The following is a 16,355-nucleotide window of genomic DNA, read 5'->3' as shown; positions in this document are numbered from 1 at the left end:
AAACGTATATAAGTGTTTGCAAAATCATCATGGTCTGCCTCCAGGTTTCTAGGACCGAAACTGTGATCTCTTTTCCCTTACCATGCCAGGTTTCACTAGCCGATGCTTTCCAGCCAGGTTTCACCAGCCGATGCTTTCCAGCCAGGTTTCACTAGCTGATGTTTTCTAAAGTGATTGTTTTGCTCTGTGTGCTAATTAACTAAAGATAAATATACTTGTGTTACTTGCTACATTTTCTGTAGGACACACTGCCTCTCAACATTATATATATGTGTAGATTTAAAAAAATCTACTGTCCACACTCAATTTATAATCGATGTTCATCTGGATATTTCTGTTTTATTCACTGCCGTATCTGCTTTGCCAACATGAAGTAGGCTCTTTGTCAATAAAACCTAAATAATTTTAATAAATGAAGGTAGTCACAGTAAAGAGTCTGAAGGGAAGAAGTCTTGCCTCAGATGCAGGGCTTTTCCGGGAGAAATAGCTCCGGGGTTTTTGAATTGAATCCAATATTTCCTTTGTCTCCTGTGCCTAGTATACAGCAGAGCTCTAGTAGAAAAAAAAAAGAGCCATGAGATATAAATGTGCTGGGGTGTCGAAAACTTTACAAAACCTTTCACAAATCGTAGATGTTCAATATATGGAGCATTTTATCATTACTATACTGTATAATGAATGTTAGGGTTGTTGATGACTTTAAAATATGTAACCTGGCCCCCTGCAGTGGAGACTTTAGATTTTGGCTCTAGCTCAGAGTCCGTCGTGACAGCATACCAGGATTGATTCGAGACGACATAGACAGCTAACTTCACCCCTTCCCTGACAAGAGGAGTCCTCTTATTCTAAAGCTGCTCTGTATTAACACCCAAAGTGTGGTTTAGCGGCCTTTTTCTCCTCACTACCTGAAGAAGCCAATGGATTGGTGCTGTTTCACAGAGGTCACCTTTACAGACCAGGGAATTCCAGTGGTCAGGGTTCAGATAGTCATGGTTGTGTGCCTCCCAGAGGATGCAGATGTGAGAGAAATTTGGAATGGTGCCACTAGAGGGCTGGTGTGTAAGTCTCTTGTGTCCTAGGCTTCATGAGCAATTTAACAGGTAAACTATCCGTAGTTCAACTTACTTACAAAATAAATGTTTTTTATTGTTGTTTCTGGTAATAATCATATGTAACAGAACATTTGCCAATTCAACAATGTTTACATGTATAACGTGGTAACATTGATTACGTTCATCGTGTTGTGTAGTCATGAGAAAATGGGAATCGTAACCTCTTCTTCTCTGTCAGCAAACAAACTGTTCTTGTTTCTGCAGGGGTAGTGCTCTTTGTCGTCTGATAACATTAGACTGTTTGTGTGGGTTTATGTGTGTTGAGAGGAACAGTCACTGATAATTGGTGTACAGTTGCATCAGATCTTGAAATTTGAGAATTGTGGGGCTGTATGAATGCTCATGTTTCCTGACTCTCACCTGAGCTCTTTTTAACTTTTATTACCTTTGTCTCTCTCCATGAGAGGGGCAGAGAGGATGACACAACAGCTGCATTTTTGCAAAATATTGACTGACATGTAAAAATTCATAATTCTCCAAAAGAATATTCTTTTTTCAGCACGTGGACCTTCTGAAGGTCCTGGAGTTGTTCAAGAAAATAGGACCAGCTCAGGGCCTTGGGTTGCCACTCTGTTTGTGGGGGCTTGGTCCTCCCATGGCTGTGAAGGTCAAAAGGACTCCCTGCCATTCTGCAGTCTTTCCCAGTTGTTAATAGCTCATCCTGCCTTCACCCTTTGCTTTATGTTTTCTTGAATGTTCTGATGGTTCTTATGGAAGGAGGTGAAATTGTTCACAAGGAAGTGATTGTCTGAATTAGAGCATTTCTCTAATTTCTACTGTTTTCTAACTGTTCTAGACCGTAAAGAATGAGGAATAAGCCTGTAATTGGTCCTAGTCAAACTGTGGAGAGATTATTTCAGTGCGTCGGAAGTCCGTGGGACGGGATGCAATCAGTGAGGGAAGTGAATGTAGTTAGTGAAGGCATAAGGCTGATGGCTATACCCTAGAGTAGACCTTGATAGAACCCAGAACCTCGTGTCAAATCCCTATGAATTCTCAGTTCCCCAGGACTGTCAGCTCACCCTTCATTCTTGTACACATGGTACCTTGCTAATCCAGAATGTGTGGGATGTTTTAGGACTCAGTGGTCATTGAGGATGTGGCTGTGGTCTTTAGCCAGGAAGAGTGGGCTTTGCTGGATTTTGCTCAGGGGAAACTCTACAGAGATGTGATGATGGAAACCTTCAGAAACCTGGCCTCAGTAGGTAAGAATGGCATCTTTTTTTTTTTATTCCTTAAAAAAAAAAAAACAAAACCAAACCCATTGCCGCTGAGTCTATTCCGACTCATAAAAACCCTATAGGTCAGAGTAGAACTGCCCCATAGAGTTTCCAAGGAGCGCCTATTGGATTTGAACTGCCAGCCTTTTGATTAGCAGCCATAGCACTTAACCACTATGCAACCAGGGTTTCCTTTATTCCTTTAGTGAACAAAAATATTTCTATTTTTAAAATTTACAAATCAAGTCAGTCTCTCGTACCAACACTTATACACACCTTGCTGTGTTCTCCTAGCTGCTCTCCCCCTAATGAAACAGCACAGTCCTTCTCTCCACCGTATATTCCCCGTGTCCATTCAACCAGCTCCTGTCCCCCTCTGCCTTCACATCTGGCCTCCAGACAGGAGCTGCCCACATAGTCTCATGTGTCTACTTGAACCAAGAAACTCATTCCTCACCACTGTCATTTTCTGTCTTACAGTCCAGTCCAATCTCTGTCTGAAGAGTTGGTTTCGGGAATAGTTCCAGCCTTGGGCTGACAGAGGTTCCGGAAACCATGACCTCCGGGGTCCCTCTAGTCTCAGACCGTTAAGTCTAGTCTTTTTAGAAGAATTTGAGGACTGCATCCCACTATTCTCCTGCCCCATCAGGGATTCTATGTTGTGTTTCCTGTCAGGGCAGTCATCGGTGGTAGCCAGGCACCATCTAGTTCTTCCCATCTCAGGCTGACGTCGTCTCTGGTTTATGTGGCCCTTTCTTGAACAAAAATGTTTTACTCATAGACTTTGCTCCAGTATTTGGGCTGAGGAATGGGAATAAATTGTTAAATGAAACAGACACGGTCCCTTGGTGTATGGAGCTCACATATCCTGGCTTCACAATGAACATACAGCTGTATGTATTAAAGTGAATTTTTATTTTTCCTGTGGTTAAAAGCTCTGAGGCTCTTTAAGTATTAGAAGTATAAGCATTGGCTTCAGGGGTCACTTTGGGGCACTGAGAGGTTTGTGGTTTGGGACCTTGTAGGGGGTTTTACCGTGTTTATTATAAGTTTGACATGATTATTTTGCTGCAAATAAACTCACACTTGTCTATCTTCAGAAACCTTGAAGAGCAAAGTATTGGCTCAGTGTCAAAGAAATGTTCATTACTCTATACTGTCTTCCCTCATGATGAGCATTTCTCCATGAGCACCATGTCAGCTATACCCATTTGTTTTCCCAGAGAAGCAAAGGAAAGATCTGAGGAGAGTGGAGATAGGACTCATCCAGGGCCACTGTGTTGGGAAGCACCAGGAAAGCAAGAATTTTTTTTGAAGGACCAGCCCTGCATGGAGAGAACTACATTTGAATCTGTTAGCTAGAAAAAATCTCTTTTGGGTTGAGGACACAACTTTATAGATACCTGGCATTACTTTTCTGACTTTACCAGTCCTCCCACACCTGTGGTCATGGAGACCCCTTTCCTCTCTTAATGCTATATGTGTACTGTGTTCAATATCTTTCTACCTAGCTCTCCTAATTACACCTATATATGTCACCATCACTCAATCGTCATAGAAGTATTTCCTAGTAAATTGTTTTTTAACCATTGCCAAAGTGCTCATACAGTGAAATGTGTAAGTCTATTTGTTCACAGCAACCTTTTTTCCCCTTAATAATTCCTTTCCTTTTTGTTTTATATTGTGAATCTCAACTTGTATTATTGGGTCAGTCTCTCAAAACCTTAATGATGGAGAAGAGTTATCCAGTGAACATATAATGGTGCAATTCATGAAGGATAACACCTGGGCTTCCATGTTAGGAGAAATCTCCGAGTTGTATGGCAATAAAAATCAGCATAAAAATGAGGGGAGACATTTGAGGTGAGTGTCATTCAAACGAGAGAAAACAGTGCCTCAGGAAAAAGTCCTAAGGTGTCATGATGTTAAAATACACATATGTATGTTTATGTATATATACATATATATACATATATTTGTGTGTGTGTGTATACACATATATATATAGGTCAGCATTTTGAATCCAGCAGCCAGTCCTTGGAAACCCTGTGGGGCAGTTCTGTTATGTCCTATAGGGCCACTAAGGGTCAGCATCGACTTGATGGTAAGTTTATATGTATGTATGTTTGTGTATATAAGCCTAGCTGTAAAATTATGTGGTCAGAGAATTTTCACAATATGTTATAACATTTTTGTAAATGTGAGTCAGATACGGAGTATTTGAAACATATTTCACTTGGACAAAATTATCAGAAAGCCTCATATTTTAGAAAAACAGTGACAGTAATGGTAGTATCTCTGCTAGATGATTTAACCTATGAAACATGAGATAAGTCAGGGCAAAATCCATGTGTGTTTCATTGTATTTGGTAACAGTGAAATGGGAACAAATTTATTTCCAACAGCATGTTGCCTATTTTTAACAGAAGTCATACAGTAGACAACCTCTGTGAAAGTAATGAAGACAGTCAGTGTGGGAAAACCTTCAGCTGGATTCGAAATCTTACTGTGCTAAAAAGAAATCCTCCAGAAGTAAATCCTTTTGAATGCTGTGAACATGGAAAAGCCTTCATGGATCACTCATCACGTAAGCATCACACCAGATCTCACCCTAGATGCAATACCTGTCAGTGTAAGGAATGTGGAGAATCGTGTGGTTGTTCCTCTCACCTGACCACTTCTATGAGAACTCTTACTGGGAAAAAACCCCATAAATGTAAGGTATGTGGAAAGGACTTCATTTGTATCTCACCCCTTAAGAATTCTGTGATAACACTCACTGATGAGAAACACTATGAATGTAACAAATGTGGGGAAGATTTCTGTAGCTTCTTATCCTTTTGGACACATGTGAGAGGTCATAAGTGTGAATGTAAAGAATGTTTTAAAAGCTATAGTTGTCATTCATCCCTCATTTTACATAAAAAATTTCATATCAGAGATAAGCCTTATAAATGTAAGGAATGTGGGAAAGCCTTTAATCATGCCTCATCCCTCACTAGACATATAATAACTCACAGTGGAGCGAGGCCTTATGAATGTAAGGAATGTGGGAAAGCCTTTAGTCAGTCCTCGTCCCTCACTACACATATACGAACTCACAGTGGAGAGAGGCCTTATGAATGTAAAGAATGTGGGAAAGCCTTTAGTCGTTCCTCACACCTCACTTCACATAGACGAACTCATAGTGGAGAGAGGCCTTATAAATGTAAGGAATGTGGGAAAACCTTTAGTCAGTCCGCATCCCTCACTATACATATGAGAACTCACAGTGGAGAGAGAGCTTATGAATGTAAGGAATGTGGGAAAGCCTTTAGTCATGCCTCATCCCTCACTACACATACAAGAATTCACAGTGGAGTGAGGCCTTATGAATGTAAGGAATGTGGGAAAGCCTTTAGGTGTTCCTCACACCTCACTTCACATATAAGAACTCACAGTGGAGACAGGCCTTATGAATGTAAGGAATGTGGGAAATCCTTTAGTGAGTCCTCAGCCCTCACTACTCATATAAGGACTCACAGTGGAGAGAGGCCTTATGAATGTAAGGAATGTGGGAAAGCCTTTAGTTATTCCTCAGCCCTCACTACACATATAAGGACTCACAGTGGAGAGAAGCCTTATGAATGTAAGCAGTGTGGGAAAGTGTTTAGGCAATCTGCAAACCTCACTACACATATAAGAACTCACAGTGGAGAGAGACCTTATGAATGTAAGGAATGTGGGAAAGCCTTTAGCGAATCCTCAGTCCTCACTACACACATAAGAACTCACAATGGAGAGAAACCTTATGAATGTAAGCAGTGTGGGAAAGCCTTCAGTCATTCCTCAGCGCTCACTACACATGCAAGGACTCACAGTGGAGAGAGGCCTTATGAATGTAAGGAATGTGGGAAAGCTTTTAGGCATTCAGCAAACCTCACTACACATTTAAGGACTCACAGTGGAGAGAGGCCTTATAAATGTAAGGAATGTGGGAAAGTCTTTAGGCAATCCGCAAACCTCACTACACATCTAAGGACTCACAGTGGAGAGAGATCTTATGAATGTAAGGACTGTGGGAAAGCCTTTAGTGAATCCTCAGCCCTTGCTGCACATATAAGAACTCACAGTGGAGAGAAGCCTTATGAATGTAAGCAGTGTGGGAAAGCCTTTAGTCATTACTCAGCCCTCATTACACATATAAGAACTCACAGTGGATAGAGGCCTTATGAATGTAAGGAATGTGGGAAAGTATTTAGGCAATCCACAAACCTCACTACACATATAAGAACCCACCATGGAGAGAGGCCTTATGAATGTAAGTAACGTGAGAAAACATCTAGGAGTTCCTCACACCTCACTAGACAAAGAAGAACTCACAGTGGAGAGGCCATACGAATGTAGGAAAGCCTTGAGTTGTTTCTCACACCTCACTTCACATACAGGAACTCAAAGTAAAGAGACTATTCTAAGTCAGAAGTGGAATGTTTCATTCTTTTATAATTTCAAACAGCAAATTTCTGAAAGTCCATGATTAAAGAACAAAGTTTCTCAGTGAGTAAGAAAGCAGTATAACTCAAAGAAGGGGTCACTAGAGTTACTTCGTGCCTTCGGTAGAGATGACAGTTTGTTTGTAACTGCAGGGCTGTTTTCATCAGTGTTTGTTACTTTCTCAGTCTAAACTAAATTTTACCTTTCTTAAAGTCTTTGACTGTTACCAATAAGGCTGCAGGGAATAGCCTTGAGCAAATGTGGTTCTATATTTTTTAATGTTTTTGTTGATACAATAAAGTACACTGATCTTGTATTTGGTTTGAGTGTTTTGTTTGTATATTTATTGCATTTCCTCCCATTCTTTTCTATTGTAAAGTTAACTATTTTACCCTTTATAATTAGTAAGTTTCTCATAGGGGATACTTTGAGGCTATACAGATATTCTAGTTTTTCATCATACTTTGGCCTAATAATTTTAGTAAAAAAAAATTTTTTTTTTTTTTTAGTACCCATTGATAATTGTTACCTATGATTATTATTATTGTGGTGTTTACCAAATGGTATTTGCTGTCTCATTAATTTCGTCTGTGTTTACTAATTGGAATTCTGCAAGGAATAGCTTTCCCTTTTCTCCTCTTTATTTATCAGATTGTTTACACCAGTATAGGCTAATCCATATTACTTGTTTTTTCCTTTCTTGCTCAAATTGTCCCAGATTTGGTTATTTGGAGCTCCCTTAAGTATGTTCCTGTATTTTTTGACATGTCGCCATTATAATTTGTACATTACTTTCTGTCATGTTCAAGGCTCATCTTGTCCTTTTCCTGTCCAAGCTTTAGAATCAGACTTTTCTCCAAGTAACTCTAATTCCTTCTACTAGAGAATGATATTTAGAAACAAAGATGTGGACATTAGGTATACTTATTACCTCTGGGACCTCAAAGTGGAAAGAGCTAGAAAATGTATGTGAGTATACATATACAGAAACATATTTATACCTGTTTCTGTATGGATCTGTATATATTTCAAAAACCACAACATCATACCTGTATTTCTGATTCCAGTCCAACACCACAGGGTTCATTTTAGCCTTTTCCATTGCTTTATATGTTACTCCTTTCTCTCATAGTAACACTCCTGGCTCTCACTATGCACAGTACATTATTTGCTGAATCTTAGAATATACATAAAGTAGTTTCAGAACTGCTAACTGTGAGGTGATGAACTACCCTGCAGAAAGCAATTTGGCCTTTGTTCGAGTTTCCTGAGAGTTGGACTGCAGCTGAGGCTAATGAGTGAGGATGGGTAAGATCAGAGGGACCACCTGGTGACCTGATGCTAACCTCTTAAGGCATAATTTAGCTTATTAAGCAAATAAAAGCTGAGAAGTCAAAGGCTTAAGGGAGCTTCCAGTTGGTGAGAAACAGCCATTCATGCAGAGAGTAGCATGTCCTGAGGATATGAAAGCTCTGCACAAGGATCCTCCCAAACCTCACTGTATGCATCTCTTTGTTTGTATCCTTTTTTATTTTAAAGCTGTTACCATAGTGATGGCCTTTTTATGCATTCTGTGAATTGTTCCAGTGAATTATTGAACTGAAAGAAGGTTCGAAAGTAAGGGGTCTGGGGACCCCTGATCTTGAGGCTGGTATTCTAAAGGAGTTAGAGGGAACCCTGACACTTAGCCAATAGATCAGAAGTTGGGAGTTGTTCAGACTCCCAAACTTGCAGCTAGTGTCTACCTGTTTGGCAGTCTGAAGGATGAGTTCTTTTAACTTGTGAGGTCTGGCCTAGCCCTAGGTGGCAAGATTCAGAGGGAGAATCCTGCATGGGTGGCTGGAGTCAGAACTAAGCATAAAGACAGGAATCAGATTTCCACATGATACAGTTGGTATGTGAAGTGGGATTTATTAATCTTCTTGGCATAGATAGTAAGAAATTGAAGCTATTAAGCTCCATCTGACCCTAAAATCGATGTCTCAACTACTGTATTACATGATTGGTGGAATTTTGGTGAGGGTTGGAAAATGCGTTGAACCAGACTGTTGTCTGTGCACCTGATGTCTGTACATAGTAAGGTCTCAATAAATAATTTTTAATGAGTGAATGAATGAATAAATAAATGAATACATTTAGAGGCGATCAGGTAGGGACTTCCTCAATTTCTTGCCTCTTCTTACAAAAGTTTCTGCTCCCACACTCATCCACACCTCCATACTCTGTGTCTCAGTGTAAAATTTGGCCCTCTCCATCAGGTCTGGGTCCCTTTCCTTTTCTGATCCATCACACCATCATTCATTACTCTCTCCAGCATCTTCAGTATCTCTTGTCTTCTGACTTTTTGCCCTTAGTATCACATCTCTCCAACTTAATTGAACCCTCTTCTGGCTATGTTTCCGCTCTTTTTGTGGTCTTCGTGTTTAAGTTTTTTTTGAAAAATTGCTATAACCACCCATGTTCTTGGTTTCAACCACCAACCCAGTCAACTTCCACATGTCCACATCTCCAGCAGAGATCTCTTTCCCAGGCTTAAGCCCCAAATATCCTATAATCAAAGAGTTTATCTTGTCATAATTGTATTCTTTATCCACTGCACTGCTGCCAGCAGAATGTTGGTTTTTAAATCCAGCATCTAATTATATCGTTGTCCTGCTTAACATCTGTATTTCCATCTCACCTATCTAAAATCCATTTCCCTCTCTGTTTCTTTAGTTTTACATCAAGATTCCTCTGTAAGGCCAACACTTCTAGGAGCCCTTCCATCATCATCCCAACTACCCTTTCTCCGTACTGTCCTGGTGCTCTTGTTTGGCACCTGGTGCAGCACTGATCTGTGCTCTGTCGTACTCACTGTAAATAGAACTTGGGGCACAGCTTATGCTTGTTTGTCTCTGCTTCTCTCTGTGCCTGTCACACAGAAGACCGTCAAACACTTGAAGCAAAGAATGGTTGGGCGAACTCATTACTTACAACACATCAGGATCTTGGATCATCAGCACAAAGAGCAGGGCCTATCACAGAGTAGGCAGTCTTTTAATGTATTTGAGATGGGTGAAATTAAAAAGATGATGAAATGGAATTTTCAGATCACCTGTCTAAGTGGAATGAAAGAAGAGTGGTAACTGCTAGAGGTCTTTTTCAGAAATGTCTTTGTTTTTTTTCTTAAATGTGGTGTCCTCATCTGCACCATATCTCCAGAATAGTAGCAGAGGCATGGACCACTAGATGGTTGTGAATCCTACCTGGATCAGAGTAAAAGTTTAAACCTGTCTCTTTGGATAAAGAATCGTAAGAGGACACCTCAACATAAAGGAAAAAAAAAATCCTCACAACTGGACCAATAAGGAACATCATGATAAACAGAGAAAAGATTGAAGTTGTCAAGGATTTCATTTTACTTGGATCCACAATAAATGCCCGTGGAAGCAGCAGTCAAGAAATCAAACAGTGTGCTGCATTGGGCAAATATGCTGCGAAAGACCTCTTCAAAGTGTTAAAAAGCAAAGATGTCACTTTAAGGACTAAGATGCACCTGACCCAAGCCATGGTGTTTTCAGTTGCCTCGTATGCATGTGAAAGCTGGATAATGAATAAGGAAGACTGAAGAAGAATTGATGCCTTTGAATTGTGGTGTTGGCAAAGAATATTGAATTTACCATGGGCTGCTGAAAGAACAAACACATCTGTCTTGGAAGAAGTATAGCCAGAATGCTCCTTAGAAGGGAGGATGGCGAGACTTCATCTCGCGTACTTTGGACATGTTATCAGGAAGGATCAGTCCCTGAAGAAAGACATAATGCTTGGTAAAGTAGAGGGTCAGTGAAGAAAAGGAAGCCCCTCAACGAGATGGATTGACAAAGTGGCTGTAACAATGGACTCAAGCACAACAATGATCGTGAGGATGGCGCAGGACTGGGCAATTTTGTTCTGTTGTACATAGGGTCACTGTGAATTGGAACTGACTTGACGGCACCTAACAACAGCGATTCATACTGAAGTCTTTGATCTTCATCAGTAAGTGCTTCAAGTCCTCTTTCAGCAAGCAGGGTTGTGTCGTCTGCATATTGAGGTGGTTAATGAGTCTTCCACCAATCCTGACGTCGTATTCTTCGTATAGTCCAGCTTCTTGGATTATTTGCCCAGCATACAGATTGAATAAGCATGTTGAAAGAATACAACCCTGAACACACCTTTCCTCCTTTTAAACCATGCAGTATCCCCTTGTTCTGTTCTAGTGACTACCTCTTGGTCTACGTAGAAATTTTGCATGACCACAGCTAAGCATTCTAGAATTCCCATTCTTTGCAATGTTATTTATAATTTGTTAGGATCCACAGTAAAAGCAACATGGGGCACCATCCGACCTCATCTGACTTCACAAGTGGAAAGGAGAATCAAGATCAGTGGCCCAAGGCTGATTCCTGTGAGACGGAGGTCAGACATGCCTCTTCTCTCTGCCATCTTTACCAATTCTGACACCAACCATCCCCCCTGTGGCACCCTCTGCTTCTGTGCTGGGTTTGATAATTATATGAATTGGCCACTCAGAACTCACAGACAATACTCATGATTATGGGGTTCATCAGGGAAGTAACAGGTTACAATTTAGGTTCAGGAATGCTCAGGATACAGTTCTCTCATCAGACAGCCTCTTCCCAGCCATGCTTGCAGGCCAAGCTCTCCCTGGCCCTTGGCCTCTGCCCAAAGGCACTCAGCTTCCTTGCTGCATGGGCTGGGAAGCCCACCACACCGTCTCCTGCTACTCGACCTCTGCTACCTTGTCTCTGCCGCCAGGTCTCACTGTCTTCAGCGTTACAGCTCTCTCTCTCTCTCACTGTCTCCTGGTTCCAGGAGCTTCTCAGTTTAGGGAACCTGAGTCCAAAGGATTTGTTGGCCCTTCTACCTTAGCAGTGGTGATATCCTCTCTTTCCTGCCTCTGGATTGACACATCTCAAGCCCAGTGCGATGGCAAAACTGACCAGTCCTCTTGGTGGGCCACAGTTGCCCTATTTGCACGGTCCCACCCAATCACTTGCATGGGAGTTAGAAGACCATGGTGAAAAATGCCACACAACAGCTATCCATCGCACCACATCCACATAGTCCAGTGCCTTTGCAGAGTCAATAAAAGCTAGACGTGTTTGGGTATTCTCAGCAGAGCAGGGTCTATCTGACATCAGCAAGGGTACCCCTGGTTCCACGTCCTCTTCTGAATCTGGCTTGAATTTCTGGCAGTTCCCTGTTGAGGTACTACTATAACTGTTTTCGAATTATATTCAGCACATAAAAATATATATATATATATATTTTTTTTTTTGCTGAAGATAATTTGATATTGTATATGGGTAATATTCTAATGTCAGTATTGCAGTTCGAGGCTAATTTGTTTTCTTCCGCTCCTTCAGGTTGAGAAATGCTGAGCACACGTGTTATTAGTAACTCCCATGATTTTAGAAGTTTTTGTACTCTGTGCCAGGGGCTTTTGTAGGCACGTGAGTTTAATCGCAGAAAGCTTAGCTTCTGAATCAATTAAAAATGTACAAGGTTCTCCATTTATATATAAATAGTTGTTTCTCCTTGGGAGTTTAACGCTGTAGAAGAGTTCCTGTTTTTCCCTGGCCCCCTTCATTCTGCATTAGGGGAAGGATGAGTGGTCGGGGTGGAAACCTGTTTCTTCTTTAACTTAAAGGATTCCCTTTTCTACCGGCCAGGTGTTTGCAGTAATGGCAGGGACCGGTTTTGAGTCCACTGGAGGGTTTAAAATTCCTTTTCTGAGTGGGCCATTGTAGCTGAAGGGCCATTAATTTATTTGTCGCCCTGAGCAGCCTGCTTTGTTTCTAAAACTTGAGCAAGGTCATGGGCTAAAGTAACCAGTTCCGTAGTGCCAGCAGCCTTCCAATCTAAAAGACGTCTCTTAACTAAGGCTGAAATTTCAGGTCGAGGCCAGAAATAAATGCCGCCTTGAAGGCCCCTCTCGTTCCTTCATCTGAAGGGTTCAACCCAGAATGTTCCGAAAACTTCTGCAACAGTCAGGTTAGATAATCGTAAACACTTCGTCTTTGCCTCGTACACAAGAATGGACTCTTGCCCAGTCAGTTATTGGGTGAAAGTCCTTACGAATTGCTTCGTGTAGCATTTTGGCCCTGTCTGGAGCATCTTTGGGAAGGGTGCTGGCCCTTTTGTCTGTACCTATAGCTAAGTCATCTTGGGGATTTTTCCATTCAGCACATTCTAACCAAAATGTGGCTTCCACAGGGCCGATTAACATATGGACTAATTGAGGCAAATCAGATAATCCGGGTTGATAAGCATGAATAAGGACCTTGAATTCTTTAGCAAATCTATGAGAGTCCTTACATAAATTTGGGAAAACCTTTAGCAATGATATTTAATTCTGTATGAGTCCAGGTCATGAAAGAAATGACAGTGTTCTTTGGATTTTCTCTAGTGCCCACTCTGGGTTCTGCAGGGTGAATTTTAAAAGGCTCAGGAATAGGCTCTGAACTTTCTGGTTTTGGACTCTTTGGTGGGTTCAAACGACTGACCTTTCAGTTAGCAGCCAAGTGCTTAAGTAAGCACTATGCCACTGGGGCTCCAAGCAATGACCTAGAGGTACCTAGAACCGGAGGAATTTATGTTCTGTTTAAAAAGACAGAAAAAAAGGGAGACAGATCCTTCAGCAAAAGTTGGGAAGCCTCTACGCAAAGCAAGTCAGGCTTGGCCCCGAGAGGTGTTCACCTGTCCCAGCTCCTGGGATCCCGTGACAAGTGGACAGGCCCCAGAGGTCTTTGCTGTTTCCAGGTGCTCTGATTTTCTCGCTACACTGGATTCTGCAGAAGTAAAATCTCCGTAGGGTTCCTTTGTGCTGGTCGCCAAGAAATGTCCTGGTGAAAACGCTAGACTGACAGTCCCCTAGAAATTATAACAAAGAATTTTACTGAAGAAAAACAAAAAGATCATTTAGCAAGATGGAGAATCATGTGGCGCCCAGACAAGAGGCAGCATGTGTTCTGGCTTGCAGGGAGAGCAGCGAGGTATTTACCAGGTGGAGCAAACAAAGCAAAACGGCTTCACATCAGAGGGGTGCAGCGGAAGGAAGGAAAATTTACAAGGGGGCTGTCAAACTACCAACTTCCCTAACATCAATTTCTAGCCTAACATAAATCTCTTATTTCCCCGATACAAATTGCCTAAAACAATATTTCTAAGGCAAGCCTTGTAAACATTCCTGATGTGGGCGTTCAGTGATTGAATTAGTTAGGAAGGAGATTAAATGAGCTCTAACTTGAAGCCTTTTGAAATGTGAACGTTGCCCATCTGACTAGGAGGGCGTGAGTTAGGGCCTAGGCGTGCGTTCGCCAGACAATCGCCTGAGAACGGTTGAGATGGTAAGATTGTTTGTATAAGCTAAGGCTGGGTCTCTACGCTTTGTGTCACAAGCAGTAAAAACTCTCACAGGAAGCCAACTTGTCTTTTGCAGAAGGCAGAACCAAAAACCAAAACCAAACCCACTGCTGTCGAGTCGATTCCGACTCATAGTGACCCTATAGGACAGAGTAAATTGTCCCGTAGAGTTTCCAAGGAGCGCCTGGCAGAATCGAACTGCTGTCCTCTTGGTTAGCAGCTGTAGCACTTAACCACTACGCCACCAGGGTTTCTGCAGAAGGCAGAGGCAGACTATTTAAAATAGAATTTCAATTTAGGTCTTAGATTAACTCTTCAATCATGCCACCCAGCCCCAGTTTTAAGGTTTGCTTATTCACTGATAAATGCTTAGTCAGAAGCTGAGGGACAATTACTGCAATACTCTAAAATAGGTTCCATGGAGAATTTATAGGTATTCAATTCTTCATTCTAGAGAGACAACCCCGGCCTTGCCTTACTGCTCAGTGTTCTCACCTGGAAGCCCCCCTGTATTATTGCAGAGAGGGGAATTATAATGTTAGGGAGTTCCCCCACAGGACAGCCAAGCTCTTATCTAAGCTACTTTCCAAATGTGTACGCCATGTGTTATAAGGCCATCCGTGCCTGCTCATGTCGCAGCATTCCAGAGAGATGGTCCCAGACATGGGGCGTGTGCCTGCGTACCTGCCAAGGGCAGTGAGGGAGGGAGGCAGAGGGGGAGACAGCCCTCACCTGTCTGTCATGCAAAGCGTCTGAGCAAGCTCCCAGTGACAGATTTGCACCCTTGGGATCAAATGTCCCTTAAATGTTTATTTAGCAGATCTAGTCTAGGAAAGGGGAGCCCTGGTGGCACAGACACTTCAGCTCTCAGCTGCCAACTTAAAGGCTAGTGATTTGAAGCCACCCCGCGGCTCCACAAGAGAAAGACCTGGCAATCTGCTTTCATAAAGGTTACATCCAAGAAAACCTTATCCGCGCGGGTCTACTCCGTTACATGGGGTCATTGTGAGTCAAAATCAACTTGACAGCAAGTAACAACAGTCTAAAAAAGGTGCGGTGATGTATTTGTGGACAAAGAGAATTTTGAGAATTACATGTCATTATTAGTTTCTCTAGCTCCATAAGAAAAAAAAAAAAAAGAAAGTTAGCCCCAAATTAGGTGGTTTAACACAGTCATCAGCATTTATTATCTCACACAGTTTCTGCAGGTCAGGAATTCAGGAGTGACTCAGCTGGAGGTACTGATTCGAAATCTCTGATGGCGATGCTGGTCAGTGCTACAGTCGTCTGAAAACCTGCCTGGGGCTGGATCTGCTCTGGCTGTTGGCACGAGGCCTCAGGTCCTCGCCCTGTGGGCCGCTCCGAAGGGCTGATTGAGCGTCCTCACAACGTGGTGGCTAGCTTCCCCTCAGAGCGAGCAGTGCGTGAGAGAACAAGGGGGAAGCTGCAGTGTCTGTTACGAGCTACCCTTGGAGGCCACGTTGTGATGTGTCTGCACAACTGCTTGATGTCACAGCTCAGCCCTGTTCAGTGTGGGAGAGGACCGCACGGGGACATGAACACCAGGAGGCGGTGCTCGCTGGGGGCCATCTTGGAGGCTGGCTACCACAGGTTTGGTACTGCAGATCTCACGACTGGGATGCCTGATGTAGAGATGGAAAGAGCCTGAGAGTAGAAACTGTTTGGGCAACAGAATGGGCAGGAAGGTCCACAAAATGTCTTTGGGGAGCAATTGATTAAAATGAGCAAAAAGAAGAGAAGCCTTTGCAAGGATGTCCCGTGCTGAGGAAGAGAGAAGATTTTTGTATGAGATGATTAAAAGTCTGGGCCCCCTGGACCCAGGTCTCTGCCTTACACTGATTAGAATGGTGACAGCTGGAAATGGCGGTCCCCGGACAGTCACCTGAACTGTGAGCTATTGGCACTGAGATTGGGCTTTCCACTGGCAGCCTCTACCAAAGCCTGTGATCACGAATGCTTGCTGTGTCCTCTTGGTCTGGACCAGGGCCTGTGGTCCTCTCCTGCTGATTTAGCCACGCCTCATCGCCTTCCGATCCCCCAGAACCTTCTTCATCACAGTGAATCCTCCATCTGTCCCTTGGCACAGGCTGTCCATTAGCAGACACTGGGGTACTATTACCTT

General features: G+C 42.5%; 1 protein-coding gene across 1 annotated transcript; it reads left to right on the top strand.

Moving 5' to 3' along the window:
• The first annotated feature begins 368 nt into the window (after positions 1 to 368).
• LOC126076772 (zinc finger protein 699-like) lies at positions 369 to 7,263 on the top strand. Its single transcript, XM_049885320.1, has 2 exons — positions 369 to 373; positions 5,335 to 7,263. Exons 1-2 carry the CDS (start codon positions 369 to 371, stop codon positions 6,533 to 6,535), a joined length of 1,206 nt encoding a protein of 401 aa, XP_049741277.1. The 3' UTR covers positions 6,536 to 7,263.
• Positions 7,264 to 16,355: the final 9,092 nt, after the last annotated feature.

Source organism: Elephas maximus, chromosome 5 (assembly GCF_024166365.1).
Source record: "Elephas maximus indicus isolate mEleMax1 chromosome 5, mEleMax1 primary haplotype, whole genome shotgun sequence".
In the NCBI taxonomy this organism is placed as follows: domain Eukaryota; kingdom Metazoa; phylum Chordata; class Mammalia; order Proboscidea; family Elephantidae; genus Elephas; species Elephas maximus.
The sequence above is the reverse complement of the archived record's forward strand: the minus strand, read 5'-3'. Positions and strand labels throughout refer to the sequence as shown.